Here is an 18,732-nt window from a genome sequence, read left to right on the forward strand (position 1 = left end):
GGGAGCGGGGGGAGGCCGGGGCTGGCCGGGGGTGTCGGGGCTGCGGGGGCTGCTCAGACCCTTCAGCACGGGAGCGCTGGGTGTCAGCACCGAGCCAGCCCCAGGGCCGGCACAAAGCTGCTGGAGCATCGCCTCCGATCGCTTCATGACAATAAATGGATTAAACCCCCGGCATCTCTCCTGCGTCCCTGTTTTCCCCGTTCCCACGAGTTGCTGCCCCCGGGGGCTTGGGATGCTGGCTATGATGGCCACGATGCAATCCCGTATTCCACAGCTCTGCAGCTCGGGTCGCTGTGGGGGGACACCCTGCCCTGGCCCCCCAGCACTGGGGTACTGGGGAAAAATTTTAGTTCAAGTTTTTAATGAGCATTGCACATTGACTGAGCCAGCTGTGGGGGAAGCGGCAAGTGTGACACTGGGACTGCCATTCCACAGGATTGGGAAACACCAGGGTTTTTTTTTCTGGGTATTGGAGAAAATCCCCTTCTGCTAAGATGCTTGGACATCCCCTTGGCAGCCTGTTCCCACCACCGGGATTGTCTCCTCCTGGGGACACAGCCTAGATCCCCTCCCAGTCCCTGGGTTGCCAGAGGTGGTGGCCCCCAGTTGTGGTTGGGGTCATCAGCCTCCGACAGACCCAGCCGGGATCGGGCACGCCGAGCCCCGTGCACAGTCTGGCTGTGTCTGTGTCCTGCCAAGCCCTGCCTCGGACAGCCCTCCCTCCTCCTGCTCCCCACGGGCCCATCCCACGGCCAGAGCAGCGAAATGCAGGCCTGGCTCCCGCTGGCATTATAAATAGCCGGGGCTCGGGAAGGAGCCTGGGATGGGGTGCCGGGGTTGGTGATCGGGGGCACTCGCGGAGTGCAGGGCCGGGGCTGGGAGCGCTCGGTGCTGCCCTGGCGCTGTCCATCCATCCATCCATCCATCCATCCATCCATCCATCCATCCATCCACCCACCCCGGGACGTGCGATGAGTTGTGCAGAGAACGCCCGGGGGAGGGACGGGGCTGCGTGCGCGACTGAGTGTGTGTGTATATGTGTGTGTGTGTGAGAGAGACATTTATAGATCACGTGTGAAACTTGATCTCCCCGCAGTGGACCCAGAGGAAAGAAAAAAGATAGAAGTATTGTTTTTAAACAGATTTTTTCCTTTGTTTTTCTTTTTTTTTTTTTTTTTTTTTTTTTTTTTTTTTTTTTTCCCTCCCCTCTCCCCCTGCGAGGGCTGGCGATAAAAGGCCGGGGCGGCCAGCGCTGGCTCAGAGGGAGGAAATGCCGAAATCGCCGCGGTCGGAGGCGGCGGCCAGCGCCCACTGACCCACCCGGCACGGAGCGAGCATCCCCGGCCGTGTCACCCGGCCCCGGGGGGACCCCCGTGAGGGCCATGCGGGCGCTCAGCCTCGGCCTGGTGGCGCTGACCTGTGCCACCACGGCTCTGTGCGCTGCCGGAGCGCAGCGCCGGGCTCTGGAGGGCGGCGGCCGCCGGCGCTACCACCGCGTGCAGCACGGCCACTGCAGCTACACCTTCGTGCTGCCCGAGGCCGAGCCCCCGCCGTGCCCCGCCGCCCCCGGGGCCGCCAGCGGGCTGCTCCAGCGCGACTCGCCCGCCGGCACCGCCGGGGCTGCGCAGCGCCTGCGGCACCTGGAGAGGATCCTGGAGAACAGCACCCAGTGGCTGCTGAAGGTACGGGGCAGGATGGGGGTGCGGGGGGACAAGCAGAGGGGCGGTGTGGGCAGCGATGTGGGTGCAGCGCCCGCTCGTGCAGCATCCCTGGGGCACAGCTTGGGCACTGGGGCCTGTGCCCACCTGAGCATCCAGGTCAGCTTTTCTCGGCAGGTGTGCAGCTGGAGCAGCACGGAGGGGATGCTTGCTGTGGGTTCTGCAGGTGCTGCAGGTCACTCGCCCAGAGCACTCCCCCCCATTGAGGCTGTATTCCCTGTCCATCCTTGCCTTAGGGCTCCTCATGGTCCTGGCTGGGTTAGCTGTGCCAAGCATCCCTCAGGGATCAGCATTCCACGTTCTGGGCGAGCAGACTGGGAAGGGCTTTGGCCAGTGGTAGGGAGAGGGTCCCAAGCGCAGGGGCCACCAAAATCTCTCCAGCTTCATCGTTTTCCCTCCTACAGGCTTTGCAGAAGCTCCCAGCACTTGGTGAGACTTTGTGTGGGAGCAGTGGGGTGCCACCCCAGAGGGGCTGTGTACCCACAGGGTTGCCACCCCCAGCCCCCACTGGCTCACCCCGTCCCCAATGCCCGAGGCAGGAAGCAGCATTTCCTTCCTGGAGCCCCCCCCAGCTGAGTGTGGCTGCCTGCGTCAGACCCAGGAATAGCTCATCCCAAGGGACACATCCCCGGGGGCCCTGAGCCCCACAGCCCGTGCCAGGAACACTGGGTACCTGCACTGATAAGAGGGGAAGCAGCTTGTCCCCAGCTGTCACTGACCCAGCAGAGCCACATGCCTGTCCTGTGCTGTGCCACCAGGCTGCGATGGGACCTGTGTGACTCTGCAGTCCCATTTCCTGGGTGATGTCCCCATGCAGCACTCAGGGATCAGGATGGGGCCAACACACTGAGTGGGGGTCCCGGGGATGGCCTGTGCCAGCCACACTGCTTGGGGAGCCACCCTGGCTGTGCGGGACAGTGCAGGCAGTGGGGACGTGCAGGACGTTCTCCCTTGTCCCCTCAGCCATCCTAGAGAACAAATTCCTCAAGAGCTGGGAAAACGCTGAACCGTGGCTCTGCTGGAAGCCAGCCCAGAGTGCTGCAGAGGGGTCAGCAGGGCCAGTGACAACCTGGCTGGTGGCACCAAATCTCTGTCACTGTGGAACCTGCTGGGTCTGCTGGGTGCACACGAGCCCTGGGGTCCTTGTGCCCTGGGGTCCCTGTGCCCTGGGGTCCCTGTGCTCTGGTGTCCTTGTGCCCTCTCAGGATGAAGGCAGTTTTTCTATGGCCAAGCAAGGCAGGGGATCAGGGTCCCACCACAGCTGCACATGGCCCTGTCCAGAGCAGACAGCCACAGGCAAAGTGGGACTGCACATCTGGACAGCTGTGGGCAGCAATGCCCCTCACCACAGCCCCAAGGAGCACAGAGCAGTGGAGCACTGGGCAGCCAGTACCCCATTCCTTCCCCGTCCCCATCCTGTTCTATCCATCCCATCCCATCCCATCCCATCCCATCCCATCCCATCCCATCCCATCCCATCCCATCCCATCCCATCCCATCCCACAGCATGGCTCTCTCCTTTTAGAGGCAGTTTGCAGCTCTGTTTTTTGCTGTTGTTCCTTAGCTTCCCAAATTTCAGCAGAGCTGCCCAAGAACGCTTGTTTTGGTCAGACTCCAGTCCTGAACAAACAAACGAGGGCTCAAAAGAGGCACTGGGTTCAGGGACAGCTCGTAAACAACGTTGCATCCCTGCCTGCTCTGCCCTGGCATGGGGAGCCCTGCAGGGTGCTGAGAAATTGGGAGATCTCCTGGTACCCAAGAGGTTCTCCAGGTCCCCTCAGGCATCTCCTGGGCCTCCCTCAGGAGCCCCATCCATGACCCTGGGGCTGGCCCACCCTCCCCACTACGCACCCCGTGGTGGGGACATGGCCAGGACCCAGCACACAAGGACACTTGTGTCTCAGGAGGAATTAATTTTAGTTCAAACACAAACACTTGATGGTGCCGCTGGGTCTAGGGGGGGACTCGGGGTGGGATGGGGTCTCCAGTAGGGCGGGGGCATTTTGGCAGCTCTAAAGTGCCTGAGGGGCTGGTGCTGCTCACCCTGGGATGTGCGCAGCAGTGTGGGGAGCAGGTGAAGGGTTTTCCACCCACCTGTGACTCAAGGATTCCTGAGCTGGTGCTTGTGAAATATTTAGAAATGCCAGGGCAGGATAGGAACTGGGGCACAGGGGAGGGATGTGGCTGCAAGAAGGCAGCACAGGATGATCCAGCTGTGGGCAGTGGGATCCCAGCATGGGCACAGAGAGTGGCTGAGTTTCCTCCTGGGGTGGCCAAAACAGCACCACAGCTTTTCCCACAGCAGCTCTGCCCTTATGGTGCAGAAATGAGTCTGAGGCCAGGAGAGCCCAGCTCACAGCAGCACCCATGAGATGAAGGAGGGGGGTTCCCAGATTCCCTGTCCTTGGCTCAGAGCCTGCCCCACTTGTGTCCCCTATGCCAGACATGCCTGGAGACACTGTGCCCCACTCCAGCTCCCAGGGAGCTGCTGGGGCCAGGATCCAGGGCTCCATCTCCAGGGCTCTCAGCTTCCCCATGCCAGCTTGACCTTTTCTCTGGGTATGTTCTGCCCTCAGCTCACAGATATGTTTATTTAAAAAAAAAAAAAAAAAAAAAGCAAGATTGGGAGGGAGAAAAGGCCTCCCCAAGCCCTGTGAAGCAACAAGATTAACGACGTGGTTAAAGGGAAACTCTCCAGCAATCCCTCAGCTCGGGGAAATGTTTTCCAGACGCGGCTTCCCGACCTTTCCCTGCTTCCTCCCTGAGAGCACGTTCCTGCGAGGGAAAATCCCCAGGGAAACGGGTGCAGGCAGGGCTGGGATGGTCAGCCCTGGGACCTTCCTGCCCCAAGACCCTTCTGCCCCACATGGATGCTCAGCGTGGGGTGATGGTTTTGCCACTGCCTGGTGCGGAGGAGGAGGAGGGAGCAGTGAGATTTCATCATGCCAGACAAGTGCAGAGCCCTGTGCCCTGGCCCACTGCCGGCCCCACTCCCACGCTGAGTATCCCAACACTGCTGCCTGCTTGCCTGGTATTCCATGGTGCCAAACATCCCAGAACTGCTGCCTGCCTGCCAAGGTGTTCCATGGTGCCAAACATCCCAGCACTGCCTGCCTGGTATTCCATGGTGCCAAACATCCCAGCACTGCCTGCCTGCCTGGTATTCCATGGTGCCAAACATCCCAGCACTGCCTGCCTGCCTGGTATTCCATGGTGCCAAACATCCCAGCACTGCCTGCCTGCCTGGTATTCCATGGTGCCAAACATCCCAGCACTGCTGCCTGCCATGGTGTTCCATGGTGCCAAACATCCCAGAACTGCTGCCTGCCTGCCACCATGCCAAACATCCCAGCAGCACTGCATTCCCACCATGCTGCAGAACATCCCAGCACCCTGCCTGCTTTCCACACTGCCCAGAGAGCAGCATCCCAGCCCTGCTGATTCTGCTCCTCAACCCCACAAGATGCAGGGGGATAGAGCAGCATCCCAACACTGCTGATTCTGCTCATTCTGCTCCACAACCCCACAAGATGCAGGGGGATAGAGCAGCATCTCAACCCTGCTGATTCTGCTCCACAACCCCACAAGATGCAGGGGGATGAGGGGCTCTGCCTGCACCACGGGGAGCTCAGGCAGGGAGCAGGATCTGCGGGATGCAGGGAGCGGGGCAGCCCCGGTCCCCCCTGCTCTCCGGGGCTGCTTTCCCAGCGTGGGCGGCCCCTTCCGCTGCCCGCGGCCCCGCCGAGGGACCGTGCCCCCAGCGAGGCCATCGCCCTGGGGAGGGGCTCAATGGGAACCTCATGGCGGGGCTGCCAGAAATAGCAAAGCCTTTGGGAAAGGCGGCTCCCCCGCGGGCTGGGAAAGCGGAAGCGTCATCTCAGCTGTGTCCGAGCCGTGTTCGCAGCCGCAGCTTCTTCCCAGCCCCGAGCACTCACACGCCGTGGGGCAGCACGGGGTGCCGGACACTGACCTTCCCTGGCTGACCGTGTCCCCTCACCCTCTGTATCCCAGTGGTTGGGGCTGGCAGCTGGTGCTGATGGCAGTGCCAGCCACTCCCTGCCCGGCTGCTTGGCACAGGCAACCCTGGCTGGGCATCAGCCCCCGCTCGCCAGCACACCTGGGCACACAGAAGCCCATGCCAGGCTCCAGCTGGTACCACAGCCCAGGAATCTTGGCAGCCGGTGCCTGAGGAGCCTCCCCTGCAGCAGCTCAGCTCCCTCTGTCCTCTGATAAGGTTCCAAGGGCCCCGAGGTGGGTCAAGCCTTGCGGAGACACAGGGCTGTGCCTGAGGGCTGTGCCCAGCGGTGCCAGGCTCAGCTGGGACGCTGAGACAGAACCCAAAGAGGTGCCCAAATGACCCCTGCACCCTCCCTTCCCTGCACAGCTGGAGAGCTACATCCAGAGCAGCGTGAAGCCGGAGGTGGCCGAGCTGCAGCAGGCGGCCGTGCAGAACCAGACGGCGGCCATGCTGGAGATGGGCAGCTCCCTCCTGAACCGCAGCGCCGAGCAGAGCCGCAAGCTCACCGACGTGGAGGCACAGGTACGGCTGGGGTGTCACCATGTCCTGCCACCCTGAGAGGTACAGCATGTGTGTCCCTATGTCCCACCACCCTGAGAGGTACAGCATGTGTGTCCCTATGTCCCACCACCCTGAGAGGTATGGTTTGTGTGTCCCCATGTCCCTGCCACTTTGAGAGGTACAGCTCGTGTGTCCCCATGTCCCACCACCCTGAGAGGTACAGCACGTGTGCCCCCATTTCCCTGCCACCCTGAGACGTGGTGGGTAGCACGGTTTGTCTGCAGATAAAAGCGATGCCCTGAGGTGACCAGGGTTTAATGCACCACTGGTGTGGCGCAGGGCTGTGTGGCCGAGACTGGCCAGCCTGGTGACACCTCGGGTGTGGTGTGGCCCTGGTGCCGCTGCCAAGGGTCCCCTCTGCTCCCGAGGCAGGTGCTGAATCAGACGTGGCGCATCGAGATGCAGCTCCAGGAGAATTTCCTGTCCACCACCAAGCTGGAGAAGCAGCTGCTGCTGCAGACCAATGAGATCCACAAGCTGCAGAACAGAAACAAGTAGGGGCTGGGGCGGCTCAGGGACCCCCACAGCCCCTGGACCCCACAGGGAGGCTGGTCTCTCCCACCTCACACTGCACTTTGAGGGGCTTGAACCCCTCCAGGTGCTGGCTGTGGTCGCTGGGGGGTTGCACAGCCCCAGCACGGCCACCGGGCTTTGGGTTCCCCCGGCTGGGCACGTCCCAGAAGTGAGGGTGCAATTCAGGGGGTGCAGCAGGGGATGGGGACAGCAGTGGGTCCCTGCAGACACCCTGGGACCGCTCTGCCACCCCATCACCGCTGCATCCCACTCCCAGCATCCTGGAGGGGCGGGTGCTGGAGATGGAAACCAAGCAGCAGGCGGAGCTGGCGGGGGCCCACTCGGAGAAGGAGAAGCTGCAGCGGCTGCTGAGCCGGCAGAGCGGCGCTATCGAGGAGATGGAAAAGACGCTGCTGGCTGCCAGTGCCAACACCAGCCTGCTCCAGCGGCAGCAGCTCCAGCTCCTCCAGTCCGTCCAGAGCCTGGTGCGCCTCGTGTCGCAGGGCAGAGGTGAGCGGGGTGTGCGGGCACAGCGGGGGCACTGGGAAAGTTCCGTGTCCTCGCAGCAGCGAGCCAGGGTGCCCCCTGTGGTCTGCTCAGCTTGAGTGACTTCACCTCAAAATCACAGAATCACTCAGTGGTAGAATGGTTTGGGTTTGGAAGGGATCTTAAAGCTCATCTCATTCCAACACCCTGCCGTGGGCAGGAGCACCTTCCGCTAGAAAATGATCCACTCGTCTCAACCAAGGAGTAGCTTGGAGCCCCAGGGGCTGGGTCCATAGCCTGATGCCATTCCCAGCCATGGCAAACCCCCAGGGATGAGGCTGGCACAGCTGCCTTGCTCAGCCCTCAGGAGATGGCACAGAAGATAAAAAAATAATCCGTGAGCACAAAGGGAAAGGGAAGAGCAGCAAAATCAGTCAGGGCTGCAGGGCCATCACGGTTTCTGCCTTCTCACTGTCCCCCCTGTCACAGCCACGTCACCTGGGCAGGAGCAGCAATTCCAGGACTGTGCCGAGGTGCACCGGGCGGGCATCCATGCCAGTGGCATCTACACCCTGCACATTGCCAACCTCAGCGAGCCCAAAAAGGTGAGCACAGCCCAGAGAGGTCTCCCTTGCTGCACCCTGGAGTGTTGCCCACCCAGCACACCAGCCCCACCCCAATCCCTCTGTTGCTTGGCACATCCTGGGGCAGTTTCCCCACCCCATCCCCTTCCAGCCTTGGGGGCTGCACAGGGGTGAAGGCAGCACCCACAGGATGAAAGCAGGGCTGGCACAGCCTTCCAAATGAGGGCAGAAAACTGATTTTAGGCAGTTTTATAAGCACCAGACCCCAGCCCCTGCCCACGGCCATGGAGGGAGGAGAGACCCCTCAGCAGGCACTGGGCACAGCACGCCCTCGTCAACCCCTCAGGCAGCTCTAGCACCCACAGAGCACCCACACTGAGCTGCCCAGCCTGTCAGGGATGCACCTGGACCCCACTCCAAGCCACCCCCAGCTGTCCCTCTCTCCCTTGCAGGCATTCTGTGACATGGACACGGATCGAGGGGGCTGGACCATCATCCAGCTCCGTGCCAATGGCAGCCTCAGCTTCCAGAGGAGCTGGAGGGAGTACAAGCAGGTGTGTGTCTAACTGGGGATTGGGGACACCCTGGGGGCCCCAGGCACCCTGAACTCACCCGCCCCGCTGCTCCACAGGGCTTTGGGGACGCGTCGGGGGAGTACTGGCTGGGGAATGAGGCCGTGCACCTGCTGACCAGCCGGGTGCCCTACGCCCTGCGGGTGGAGCTGCAGGACTGGGAGGGCGGCCAGGTGTATGCCCACTACGGGAAATTCCAGCTGGGCAGCGAGCGGCAGTTCTACAGGTAGGGGAGAGGCACTGTGGAACAGCCACCCAGCACTGCCCATCTCTGACTGTCCCCAAACCCTGTGGGAACGGCCACCCAGCACTCCCCATCCCTGACTGTCCCCAAGCCCTGCGGGCAGCAGTGCCCAGGGGGCAGGGCTGGGTGTGGGAAGTGCAGGATCACCTGGGGCTTCACTGGGTTGTCCTGGTGTAGTTATGGTGCCAGGTGCCAGGCACACTGCTGTGACAATTTCATCTCTCCCTGGGCTTCTGAGAAGTAGATTTTTAATGTACAAAATTGCATCAAGGCTGTGGGATTTGCCATCCCAGTGGGAGCAACTTGGGCACTTGCACTGAGGGAGGTGACAAAGCTGCGGCCACCAGGCATTCCCGGGGTCTTGGGCATCCCCAGGCTGTCCATGTCCACAAAGAGATGCTGTGCTCCTAATGCTTATCTTGCCATGACCATGTGCTCCTGGCCATGGGCAGGAGGGTGGAAAGCAGCTGGGGGCCTTCACTGCTGGGCTGGAGGTGGAAGCAGCCCCCAGACATGCCCTGCACCATCCATGCCATGCACCATCCATGCCATGCATGCATCGAGCTGACCCCCAGCAAGAGGACTGGAGGAGACTTGGGGGGCCCTCTCTGCCCCAGCATTCCACAACCCCAGTCTCGGGGGCCAAGGACAGGAGGCCAGGCTGGCACTGCAGGATTTCTGCCCATCCCTCTGTGCTGTGTCCAGCTCATGGCAGCCCCTGAGCAGTGCTGGGCTCTGTGACCCCCTGGCAGCCGGCAGTGACAGTGGCTGTGTCCCATGGGCACAGGCTGTCACTGCAGGACTACAGTGGCACAGCTGGGCAGCAGAGTGGCCTGGCACTGCAGGGCACCCAGTTCAGCACCCGTGATGCCGACAACGACAACTGCCTGTGCAAGTGTGCCCAGATGCTCTCGGGAGGTGAGTGGAGCAGGGGGACACCCCCGTGCAGCACCCGTGGGTGCCAGCCTGCAGTGCCACCTCCCTGCCCTTGTCTCTTCCCACAGGATGGTGGTTTGATGCCTGTGGCCTCTCCAACCTGAATGGCATCTACTACCCAGCCCGGAACAACATCCGCAAGCTGAACGGCATCCGCTGGCACCACTTCCAGGGGCCCAGCTACTCCCTGAAGGGCACCCGCATGATGATCCGACCCTCCAGCTTCTGACGTGCCCACGGCAGTGCCACACTGACAGACAAGGGATGGTTGGGGCTGAGATGTCCCAGCTGCTGCAGGGAACCTTTGCCATGAGTTTATTTTTTACTCTTGTTTATCCCATTTTTCAGAAGTCTGCAGTGTCACCATGGCCATGCTGGAGGAGCCATGGGCAGGGGTGAAGGAGCTGGAGCTGGAGCTGCAGGAGCTGCAGGAGTGGGACAAGGCCAGACCAGCCAAAATGGGCTCCAGCACATGGAAACCCCCTGATCTCACCTCAGCTTCTCTCCATGAATTTCTGCTGGGCCTCAGGGTTTGATCTTGGGGACAGGGCTCCAAGACCCTCCCCAGTGAAGGGGCTCTGAGAACCCCTGGGACCATGTGCATTCAAAGGGACCCCGGACATGATGGGGGCTTTGCCTTTTCACTGGTTTTGGATATTGTAAATCCCCCACCATCCCACTTTCCTGCAGGATTAGAGGAGCTGGATGGGACAGGAATCCTGATGAGCATGGGGGCTGGTGGTTCCTCCTTCCCCTTTCATCCAGACACAGGCATGCAGAGGGCCACAGGCTGTCCCCTTCCAAGCATGGCCCGAGCCACTGTCCCCATGTATGGCAGGACAGGCACTGCTCCTCACAGGATGGAGCTGGGCTTCTCCAGCTCTAGAGAGGACAGGAAGAGCAGGAGGTGCCCTTGGGGACCTCCATGGGGACCTGGGATGGCCAATGGCCAGCTCTGGAAGGCCCTGCTGGGAGCAGACACTGCAGTGGCAGGGGCTGGCAGGGCCCCAGGACTGGCAGGAAGGGGCTGGGGGGTCGTGGATGGGGAGGGGGCTGTGGCTTAGAGGGGTGGGAGGTGCTGGGTGCTGGGTGCTGGCACTGACACCGGCTGTGCACGCAGCAGGGGGGGGCTCCTGCTGCCTGCCCTCATCACTGTCCCGAGGCACCCGCTAATTAACGCTGATTAAAGCACGTGACGCTGTTGGCGCTTCCTGAAGATGCTCATCAGTGGGGAATAATTAAAAAATGGAAAACACGGGGGGCGGTGCTGCCGGTTTTCCTTCTGTGCTGGCTGCCTGCCTGCACCTCCTGCCTGCTCATGGGGCACCCGTGGGGAATCTCAGCGCACAGGGTGAGGGTGATGGACGTTTCCCCGGCTGTCCCTCCTCCCTGGAAATAATATAATATAAATAACCAATGGCCTCAGCTGTGCTCCCCACGAAACCTGAGCCACCAGGAAGCAGCTGCCAGGGAAAGTGATAGGGAGAGTGGGGCTGTCCTGCTGTCCCCAGTGGGGACATGCAACGGGGGGGCATTCTGGGGGAGACACGTGTGTCTGAACATGTCTGTGCCAGGGTTTCACGCTGGCAGTCCCATGGGTGGGGGTCAGATGGAGACTCCTGGTTCAGCAACGAGGCTGCTGTGTGTGCATCTGCGTGTGCACATCAAAATACTGCTCACAAACACGTGTGCACATGGACACACAGACATCCTGCATGCACACGTGAGCACACAGGGCTTTGGATGGCCATGGCAGGTCCCAGTCATGCAGAGCATGGGACACCAGAGCCACACCAAGGACTGGCAGCACCTGAGGGACATGTGGCAGCTCAGTCCTTGCCTGGCTGGGGACTGGTGGCCCCCCCACCTTCTCCTTAGCAATAGCAACAAATTTAGACCAAGCCCTGGGACACACCACGCTGAGGAATCCGGCAGCACAGCCGGTCCCAGCCACCAGTGAGGATCTGGTTCCCTCAGAGATTTCCCCAAGGGCAAAGCCTGTCCCCAGGCTTTGCCCAGGGTCCCTGTCACCCTCTGGTTTCTGGGGTGTTTTCCCTGGGGAGGCACCCAGTGCCCCATGTGCCGTCATTAAGGATCCCCTGGGTGTGCGTGTCACTTCATCAGCCTGACTCACAGCCAGATGCCATCCTCGTGTCCTGTCACCACGTCCTGACACCACATCCTGCCCTCCACATTCCCAACAGCAGGACCTGACAATAACCCAGCAGGAGTCACGTGGATCCTGCACCCTAAGCAGGGGATCTGTGCGGACACGCAACAGCGCAGAAATCAAGCTGGGGTGGTAAATTCTTCTTTATGGCAGCTTTTTTGGGGACCCCCGGTGCTGGATGGAAGCCTCAGTCAAGGGGCCCATGGTGCTGCCCTGGCCTGCAGCTGCTGGGGGCTGTCACTGAAGGGACGCAGTGGCAGGTCCAGCTCCAGGTGGAGTCCCTGGGTGCAGGTGCTTTGGTGGCTTTGATGTCACCTTCCCCAGCAGACACCTGGCTGCATGGGACATCAGGAGCACGGTGACTGCAGGGCACACGTGCCATGAGAGCTGTGGTGCCCTGTGAGGCTGCCCTGGGAGAACCACGGGTGCTTTTCATCTTCAAAGCTCTCCCTGCTCCCGCTTTCATCCCAGCCCACCTGGGAGCTCTCTGCTACTGCCGCCCCCATCTCCAGTTCTTGGAGAGCCGGGACCGGGCCAAGCTTTGCAGCAGGGAGGGAAGGAGGCAGGGGAGGGTGCGTGGCACAGAGGGGAATCCCAGCAGCTGGGGCTCTGCTGGGACCTGCCAGACCCAACCTCCGCCCTGCCGTGCCCGCCGGGCCCCGCGCTGGCACGCTGCACCATGGAACCCATGACTGCCTCCCAGCACCCATCCCCTCTGCACCCACAGCCCTGCAGAGCACCCCAGGAGTCCCTGTCCCACCCCAAAATCCACCACCACTCAGCACCCACAGCCCCACACAGCTACAGGCACCCCAAGAGTCCCTGTACCATCCCAACCTCCACCGCCCCAAGAGACAACACACAGCCTCCAAAACACAGGCATTTAATAAAACTGGCTGCATTATTATTATTATTATTATTATTATTTACAGATCAAACATAAGGAAAAGAGTAGAAAAGAGGAACTGTTGTCTTCATAAATACCAGGCCCAGCATGGTGGGGGCTTCTTGCCCACTGGTAGCCGGGAAGGAGAACACAGGGACCTGCAGACACTGACACAGACACACAGCCCTGGGCAGCTTGAAGCAGGGGGTCAGGTTTGCCCCTCACCCCTCAAAGCACCAGGCTTTTCTTCAGCAATAAGATGGGACCACCAGGATGTGGCCACCACCCCAGGCAGTGGGACTCCTTCCGTGGAGGCTGCAAGGGGCAGCTCCTTCACGGATACAGTGTCCCTGCTCCGTGCAAGGGGACCCAGCCCCTTGCACCCCACCCTGGGATGTTGGTGAGGAGCAGGACAGGCAGGAGCTGCCAGCAGGACAGGCAGGGCAGCCACACTTGAGGCCCTGTGGGTGTTGAGGACCAGCCACACACCCAGGGACACGTGTCCTCTGCCTTCCCATGGGCTTGGGGGACCTGGTTCTGGTTCTCCAGTGCTGGCACAGGGGTCTGACCATGGATCCCTGGCCACATCAGGCCAGTGATGCTGTGGCACAGCAGGGTCCTGTCACCACCAAGAGGTCCCTGCTCCTCCCAGGGCACAGCCAGCGCTTTGTCCCCAGCAGTGCCCACTTATGAGTGACCCAGCCCCGGTGCCCACCACGGCACTGCTACACATTGGAGACCTGCTGGGGCTCCCTGGCCTGGCGCAGCCCGTAGAGCCACTTGATGACGCGGGCGTTGCGCTCGATGATGGAGATGCCGTAGGGCACCCGCTCGGCCGGCCGCCCCTCCGGCGTGGCGGCGCTGGGCGGCGAGCGGCCGCCCTCCGAGCTGGCCGTGCTCACGCTGTGGAACTTGAGGGACACGATGTCAGAGCTGGCGCGGGCGAAGCGCTCGGCCCCCATGTCCTGCATCTCCTCGGGGTCGAGGCCGCAGTAGTTGAAGAAGCGCTCCAGGTCGGCGGTGGCCCGCGAGAGGCGATCGCTCAGGTCCGACTTGGAGCGGTGCAGCAGCGGCTGCCGGCGGGCGCTCTCCGGGCAGGCGGGCGAGCTCCGGGACGGGGTCACAGGCAGCCCACCGGGGATGGGGGATGCGGGCAGCGGTGTCACCGGGCTCCGCGGAGCTCCGCAGGGACGGACGTCCACCCTGCGCACGGCCACGTTGCCGGGGGGCTTGGGGGTGGCCGGGCTCTCCGGTGGCTTCACAGCCCCCTCCACCGCTGGAGCTTCCGCCCGCCACCGGCACTCCCTGCCCAGGGGGCTCTCCGCCTTAGGGAAGGGGCTGTCACAGAGGTTGATGAGGTTGTTGAGGATCTCCAGGTCAAGGGAGGTCTTCGGGCTGGCGGCATCGGCGCGGCGCGGCCCCGGGGGTGCCCTGCGGCTGGGGGTGAGCACAGCCCGGCGCACCCCGGGGGTGAAGAGAGGCTGCTTGAGCAGCAGCGGCCTCACCGGCTCCTGCCTGGTGCTGACGACCTTCTGGCTCTTCACGTACTTGGCCTTGTCGGCCTCCAGCCTCTCCACCGCGCTGGGCTTCCCGGCCCCCGGCTCGGCGTGCCGGCGGAAATACGCGGGACCTTTGCGGAGGATACGGACGGGCATGGCCGAGGTGAAAGGAGCCGTCACCGTCACCCCTTTCATGGTGTCACCGGCTTGCAGCGCCTCGACGGGCATCCTCCGTGCCGGCACCGGGACACGGCGGAGCGGCCGCCACGGGCAGCGAGGGGCTCAGGGCTGCGGAAAGGGGCCGGAGTGAGAGCGGGGCCGGAGTGAGAACGGCGGCGATGCTGCCCCTGCCCGCGCCCCGGCCCCACGGCAGACAAAGGCAGCCCCGGCTGTGCGGTACCGCACTCGCTGCGCCCCCGGCTCCGGGCTGCCTATTTGAAGGCGGTCACCACGCCTCCGCCGCCGCCGAGCCTCCCCGACAATGCCCCGGCCAATCCGCGCCGCACGCCTGCTTCAAACCGCACCGGGGCCAATGGCGCCGCCGGGGAGGGCGCCCCGGTCGCGGCGAGGGGCGCCCTGCGGAGAGAGGGGGGCGGAGAGAGCCGAGCGCCCCTCACCGATGCTCTGCCCGAGCCGCAGGTGCCGGGGGTGCATCTCCCCCTTCAAGGGGGGCATTGAATGTGCCCCTCGTCCGTGCTCAGGGGTGCACTGCCCACATCCAGGGGGGCATTTCCTTCACCCAGGCGTGCATCTCCCACTCCCAGGGGAGCACTGATTGCTCCCATGGGTGCCTCATCTACATCCTTGCATCCCCCATGCCCAGGGGTGCATTGCCTGCCCCCAGGAGTGCATCCCCCATGCCCAGGGTTCCATCACCCACCACCCTGCCGGGCCGGTGGATTCCGTGCTCCGCTCCCTCTGCTGTTCCCTCAGCTCTCGCAAGCTCCGAGGCTGCTCGCAGGCTCCCTGCTCTCACCCTGGAGCTCCTTGGAAAGTTAGTGGAGCACACGGGGGTTTCCACTCGTGCTTCCCCGGCTGCTCGGGGCAGCGTGAGGCCCTGTGCACCCGTGTCCTTGGGTCCCTGCCAACCCCAACAAGCGCAGCCGCCACAACGGTCGCACCAGCCCGCCCACAGCGAAAAGGGGGGGGAGGGCACCCAAACCAGCCCTACACCCTTCTGCAGCTCCCTGACCAGAGGTGGACACCCCCAGAGTACCCCCAATACCCAGAGGGGCTCAGCAGCGGCAGGGCACAAAGGAGCATATGTGGGTCAGACCCTCTCCCCCAACCCCTTCCTAAGCTGCTCCGAGATTCCTCCTGAGGGTCCCGATTCGGGGCACTGATGAGCCCGAGGATGTGACAGCAAGCCCCAGCACTCACCGGCTGCAGAGGTGGGCAGGGCAGGGCCGGTGTGCTGCGGCCTCAGTTGCTCCCGTGGCAGCCCCGAGCCGGCAGCTGCCACCGTCACCCGCTCACCTGCGTGTACAAACTTCCTGGGAGCAGCCCAGCGCCTGTCCCAGCGGCAGCAGCCAGCCCTGGCACCCAGAGCCCCGCCGAGCCGTGGCTGAGCCACAGCTGAGCCATGTCTGCACCCCCTACCAGCCCACGGGTGCCGGATTCCCCAGAATCTGCACCCCAGCAGGATCAGGATCCCTGCACAGCTCACGGTGCATCCCCCTGACACGCTGTGACAGACGAGTGGCCATGGGGGAGGCTGGCTGCCCCTCTCCCCGTCCTCATCCCCTGCCTGGGGGGACATGCTGCCTCCTGACCTGGAAAATGTCTGCAGGGGGGCGGCCAGGCGTGGTGACAGCTGGGAACGGTCCCAGCACTGTCACAGATCCTCCTGCCTCCTTCCTGGGGCAGCTTTCTGCACCCCTCTGCCCAACCCCTCGGGTGCAGTGCTGCCCAGCCCCTGTGCCAATGGCCAGCTTCGCTGCCCTTGTACCTGTGCCCAGCACAGGGAGGGCTCCCCGGTTCAGCACAGGGGTGCAAAACTGTCCCCCAGGAAAGGCAAAGTGATAAAATGTCCCCATGTCAGGCACTGGAGCTCAGCCTTGTACCAGATGCTCAGCCAAGCCACAGAGGAGATGGCTGTGAAATCCAGGGACAAGGACACGGGAGCCACAGCACAGCCACCAGTGGCCGGAGTGGGGACCCGTCCCCGGCACGGACAGCCCGGCCGGGCACAACCTGCTGCTCCACATTCCTGCAGAGATGAGCCACGGCGCTGGCACGGCCACACCGAGCTGGGCTGCACCGAGCCAAGCAGAGAGAGCGGAGCCACCCTCCAAACAGCCCCAAAAACTCGGCAATACAATCCCCTACCCCAAACCCATCTGGAGTTCAGGGATCCAAGCTCTGGGCATTGCCCAGTGTGGCCCCAGCTCCTCTCCCTCCTGGGGTGGGCAGTCCAGCCAGGCTCACATGGCACACCAGGCCACCTCCAGCCTGGAGGAGCTGCTCCAGAGGTACATGGGGTACACGGCTGTGACCCCTTCACCCAGCCCCGCTCTGCTGGCACTGGACCAGCACGGGACCAGCACCACCTCTGCCACCCACCTGGATTGGCCCTGCGGCGTGGGAGCCTCGTCGGCCGGATCAGCTGCCACCTCCTTCTCCGTGCTGTCTTTCCGAGGGTGTCCCGATGGTGTCCTGCTGTCCCCACCCTCCTGCTCCCCAGCCCCGTCCTCCCCGTCTCCCCGCTGACGGAGGCTGGAGGGTGCTGGAGCGGTTCTGCTGCGGCTGAGTCAGCGCCGGGCGAGGACGCCCTCCGAGGCAAATCAGCGCTCCCATGGGATGGAAAGCACAGGGCATTCCTCCTCCGTGCCAGGCTGCGTCACGCAGCGCGCCGGTGCCCGGTGACGTCCCGGGTGCCGGTTCAGCCCGCGGTGCCAGCTGGGCAGCCTGGGTGCACACACGGCCTGAGGTGCTCACAGTGACAAATCCAAAACTCTTCTGGATGTCACTGCTCGCTGTGGGCAGAGGGTGCTAGTGCTGGGTTAGGGCTTCAGGGATACAGGGGAAATTCCCAGCGTTGCTGTGGGCGCCCAGATTTCCTCATATCATTGGTATGGTCAGTTGGCAGGGCCTGGTCTCATTTGGAAATCTCATCTTGTTTCCCCATTCACCCAGCAGCAACAAACTCCAAAACATAGGAAAATAAACTGGATAGCAGGAGAGGTCACAGACTGAAACAGGGTCACCAAGCCTGCAGCCACCTGGACCTGCTGGCCTGAACCCAGCCCCAGGGTGACTCCTGCCCCATGGTCCAGGCATCTCTGTTCAGCTCTGCACAGAGGGAACGAGCATTTGGCTCATGTTGTGGAGCTCAGTTACAGCCCTGCATTGTTCAAACGGCTCCTGGAGCAAGACAAGGAGCTGGTGGAGGGAGAAGGGCCAGGGAAAGCACACAGTCTGGGAGCCAGAGGGCTGCCCTGAGCCCAGATTCACACAACGGGCTCAGCTAGAAAATCCCAGCTGGTGGGCGAGGGCAGAGCCCCAGGCCGCGTCCCCCCACGGGTGCCGAGGCGCAGGCAGGAGCTGCAGGAGCTGCTTGGGCACGTCTGGCCCGTTGGAGCGGGGCGTTGGATGCAGGCAGCGCCCCAAGCCTCGCCCTCCCCGGGAGCATCCCGGGACATGCCCTGGGAGGGCAGCCTCCTGCAGGAATGCTCCCCCAGCACCCGGTGCAGCATCCCCACTCTGCCCCAGGAACACGTGGACTGTGTTTGTGAACACAGGGACAAGGAGGTGCTGGCAGTGCCTTTGCTCTCACCTTCTACAGACACCCTCGTGCCGCTGCCAGGACCTCCTGGATGCTAAATTAAGCTGCCAATGAGCAGAAAACACACTCAGCAGCCAATTCCCCCCTGGAAGTGCTGGGTGGAGGCAGCTACGGGTGCCTGGCAACACCTGCCAAGCCGCAGGGCTGGGGCTCGGCAGTGTGGGCACCCCCACACACACAGGCACCCCCAGAGCTGAGAGGTCCCCAGCCCCTTCATCTTGGGTGTTAACTCCCAGTGTTTTATTCCAGCCTGTTGCCATGCCCAGACCCAGGATAAGCCACCACCTGCTCCTGACTCAGTTTCCCCAGCAAGAGCTCTACAGAGCTGCTCCAGAAGGGACATGGGGACAGAATGGGGAGGCACCCACTGCACCCAGCATTCCCCCATTCCTTGTGGGCAGAGGGAAGGATGCTGCCTGCACCCAGATGTTCACACTCGGTCTGTGTTCAGGGATCCGGGAGCCAGGGAGGTGACAGATGGGGACATGCTGGGCACGAGGCCTTTGTCTGGCCGGTGGTGGCAGCGGCACAGACCCGCAGATGGCGGCTGCCGTGGGGCCGTGGCCGCAGCCCATGGCCAGGCAAGCGCTGGGCCCTGGGGATCCGGCCCTTTTGTTGGGGTCTCACCTCCGGCAGAGGCCCCTTCCCCGCTGCCCCCCACCAGCCTTTCCACTTTCAACTTGACCTGCTCCTTTCACATGGAAATGGAATGCAAATAAGGTTGGGGCTGCCGGAGTCCAGGCTGAGAGCTGCCAGCAGGT

The 18,732-nt window shown here is 62.9% G+C and overlaps 2 protein-coding genes across 3 annotated transcripts; one reads left to right on the plus strand and one right to left on the minus strand.

Annotated features, from left to right (window-relative positions):
• The first annotated feature begins 1,251 nt into the window (after nt 1–1,251).
• Nucleotides 1,252–10,276, plus strand: ANGPT4 (angiopoietin 4). Its single transcript, XM_059480730.1, has 9 exons — nt 1,252–1,682; nt 6,103–6,258; nt 6,670–6,791; nt 7,088–7,320; nt 7,786–7,901; nt 8,333–8,434; nt 8,512–8,678; nt 9,484–9,614; nt 9,701–10,276. The coding sequence occupies exons 1-9, from the start codon at nt 1,383–1,385 to the stop codon at nt 9,859–9,861; spliced, it is 1,488 nt and encodes a 495-aa protein (XP_059336713.1). The 5' UTR covers nt 1,252–1,382; the 3' UTR covers nt 9,862–10,276.
• Nucleotides 10,277–12,669: 2,393 nt separating this feature from the next.
• Nucleotides 12,670–16,836, minus strand: FAM110A (family with sequence similarity 110 member A). Of its 2 annotated transcripts, none has more exons than XM_059480887.1 (2): nt 16,750–16,836; nt 12,670–14,475 (listed from the first exon to the last, which is right to left on the minus strand). In XM_059480887.1, the coding sequence occupies exon 2, from the start codon at nt 14,413–14,415 to the stop codon at nt 13,414–13,416; it is 1,002 nt and encodes a 333-aa protein (XP_059336870.1). In that variant the 5' UTR covers nt 14,416–14,475; nt 16,750–16,836; the 3' UTR covers nt 12,670–13,413. The 2 variants fall into 2 exon arrangements, with proteins under 2 accessions (XP_059336870.1, XP_059336871.1); XM_059480888.1 differs by lacking the exon at nt 16,750–16,836 and adding an exon at nt 15,568–15,655.
• Nucleotides 16,837–18,732: the final 1,896 nt, after the last annotated feature.

This window comes from Ammospiza nelsoni, chromosome 12, assembly GCF_027579445.1.
Source record: "Ammospiza nelsoni isolate bAmmNel1 chromosome 12, bAmmNel1.pri, whole genome shotgun sequence".
Taxonomy (NCBI): Eukaryota; Metazoa; Chordata; class Aves; order Passeriformes; family Passerellidae; genus Ammospiza; species Ammospiza nelsoni.